At 39.4% G+C, this 1942-nt stretch overlaps 1 protein-coding gene across 1 annotated transcript; it reads right to left on the minus strand.

The window, feature by feature from the left end:
- Nucleotides 1–540: 540 nt before the first annotated feature.
- On the minus strand, nt 541–1446 carry fgf21 (fibroblast growth factor 21). The gene is made up of 4 exons (XM_041816578.1): nt 1311–1446; nt 1123–1200; nt 922–1025; nt 541–834 (listed from the first exon to the last, which is right to left on the minus strand). Exons 1-4 carry the CDS (start codon nt 1444–1446, stop codon nt 541–543), a joined length of 612 nt encoding a protein of 203 aa, XP_041672512.1.
- Nucleotides 1447–1942: the final 496 nt, after the last annotated feature.

Here is a 1942-nt window from a genome sequence, read left to right on the forward strand (position 1 = left end):
AAGTAGCAAAAAATGGGTGAGAAGTTACAAAAAAATGAGTTACAGGTGGCAAAAATAGTCCAAAAGTGGCAAAAATGCAGCAAAAAAAAAAAAAAGAATGAAAAGCGATTGAAATGGGCAAAAGCAGTCAAGACTGGCAAAAATGGGCAAAAATTAGGAAACAAGTGGTATTTAATGGCAAAAGGATGCTTAAATAGGCAAAATGTGGCAAAAAATGGTGGAAAAGGGCAAAAATGCAGTACTTACACATGTATGGTATCGGCAAAAAGATAACTTAGTTATCTTTGGGGGCGCTGAAGTCAACACAAAATAACACACAGGAGCTTTAAACTAAACCAATATTAAATAGTTCAGTAATTAAATAGCCTTTACAACTCATACAATAAATAAATAAGTTACATTTACAACACTGTCCTAGAAACATGTTTAAAATTAAATAACTTAGCCATTTGTGTCATAACAAAATCAAGTCTGCAGGTTAAATCAGGTCAGTAATGATGTATTTTTAGAAATGCACATCCACACTTTTAGATCTGTTCTTTACTTGTCCATGGAGAACTGAGGACTGCCCACAGTGTTTAGACCCATTCCAAGAAGATCATCAGAGTCCACGTTCAAATACCTCTCATTGTTTGGTGGCTGTTCAGTCGCACTCTCGCCTGCCAAAGTATTCCTGAGCGGTAGGAACCGTGTGAAGGGGAGCGCCGTGTGTCGATCTGGGGAGTGTTTGGATGCCAGAGACACCGGGACTCCATGGTGTGAGGAGAGGAAACGAGTGTATCCGTCTGCCAGGAGCAACTCTCTGAAGGTGCAGTCAGCTTCCACGTATTGTCTCTGAAAGTGACAACACAAGTGAGTGCTGAGTGAAGGGCTTTAAGGACAGAGCCTTTAGGATATAAAAGTTTGCTTTGCTTGCTGTACCTGCCCTCTTAAATGGCCCTCACTGTCCACACAGAGAAACAGAGACGATGAGTGCCCTTTGATGACTGTGCTTCCTGGATTTATAGATTTCAGCTCCATCACACCTGCAAACACACAATCATTAATAGATACATCTTTGATACCTTTGGTACTATGCGCTTACAGAAATGTCTGCTATTGAATGATCAGCCAAATACTCACTGTGAAGAGTCTGAGCGTCACTTCCTGACACTCCACCATCCAACGTCATCTGCAAATACATGCCTCTTCTGTGATTATCTGCAACAAGGAGAAAAAACATAAGCATGTTAAGAGTTCAAGGGCAACAATATGTCATTAACACTCCTTTATCTGCATCAAAATATCATAATGAAAGGTATTGAAGATACCTGTGTAGAGGTGCACCTCTCTGACTTGATTATTCAAGTGTAAAAGTGGGCTGGAGTCAGGGAGATAAAACGACAGAGAAAAAGGCAGCAAGATGACAGAGACAAAAGAAACCAAAGTGTGTGTAAACAGATACATCTGGAAAAAATAGGAATAAATAAGTAATAAATATGTTAATAATGTTAAAAATAAATAGGAAGAACTGGGCCAAAGCAAGCTCTTTTCAACTTCTAAACAGGAGCATGTTTTGGGTCCTTTTAAGCAGTTTGGAGAAGGAGGTCCCACTTTCTGAGTGCAAGGATGACTCATGAGTTTCTACATAATTAAACTGTGATTTAATGGTGAGAGGAAGACCTCTGTTTAAAGTCTATGTATGGGCCTCTTCCAGGTCTGCTTGTAAGGTCACTCAGGTGGGATGCACTTCATCCCGGCAGTAAAAAAAAAAAGGATAGGAAAGAATGTTATACTTCTCTTTTTAGCCCCTTAACCTACACTGTCAAACACTTGTGTGTCTATTTAAGGAAGAACTTCAATGTATGGGGGATATGTCATTAACATCGATGCAACATAGAGCTGCCATCACAATCACACATTTATCAAACAGCTGAGATAAATAAAATGAGGCACAGAGAAA

The sequence above is a fragment of the Cheilinus undulatus genome, linkage group 20, assembly GCF_018320785.1.
Source record: "Cheilinus undulatus linkage group 20, ASM1832078v1, whole genome shotgun sequence".
NCBI classification, from domain to species: Eukaryota; Metazoa; Chordata; class Actinopteri; order Labriformes; family Labridae; genus Cheilinus; species Cheilinus undulatus.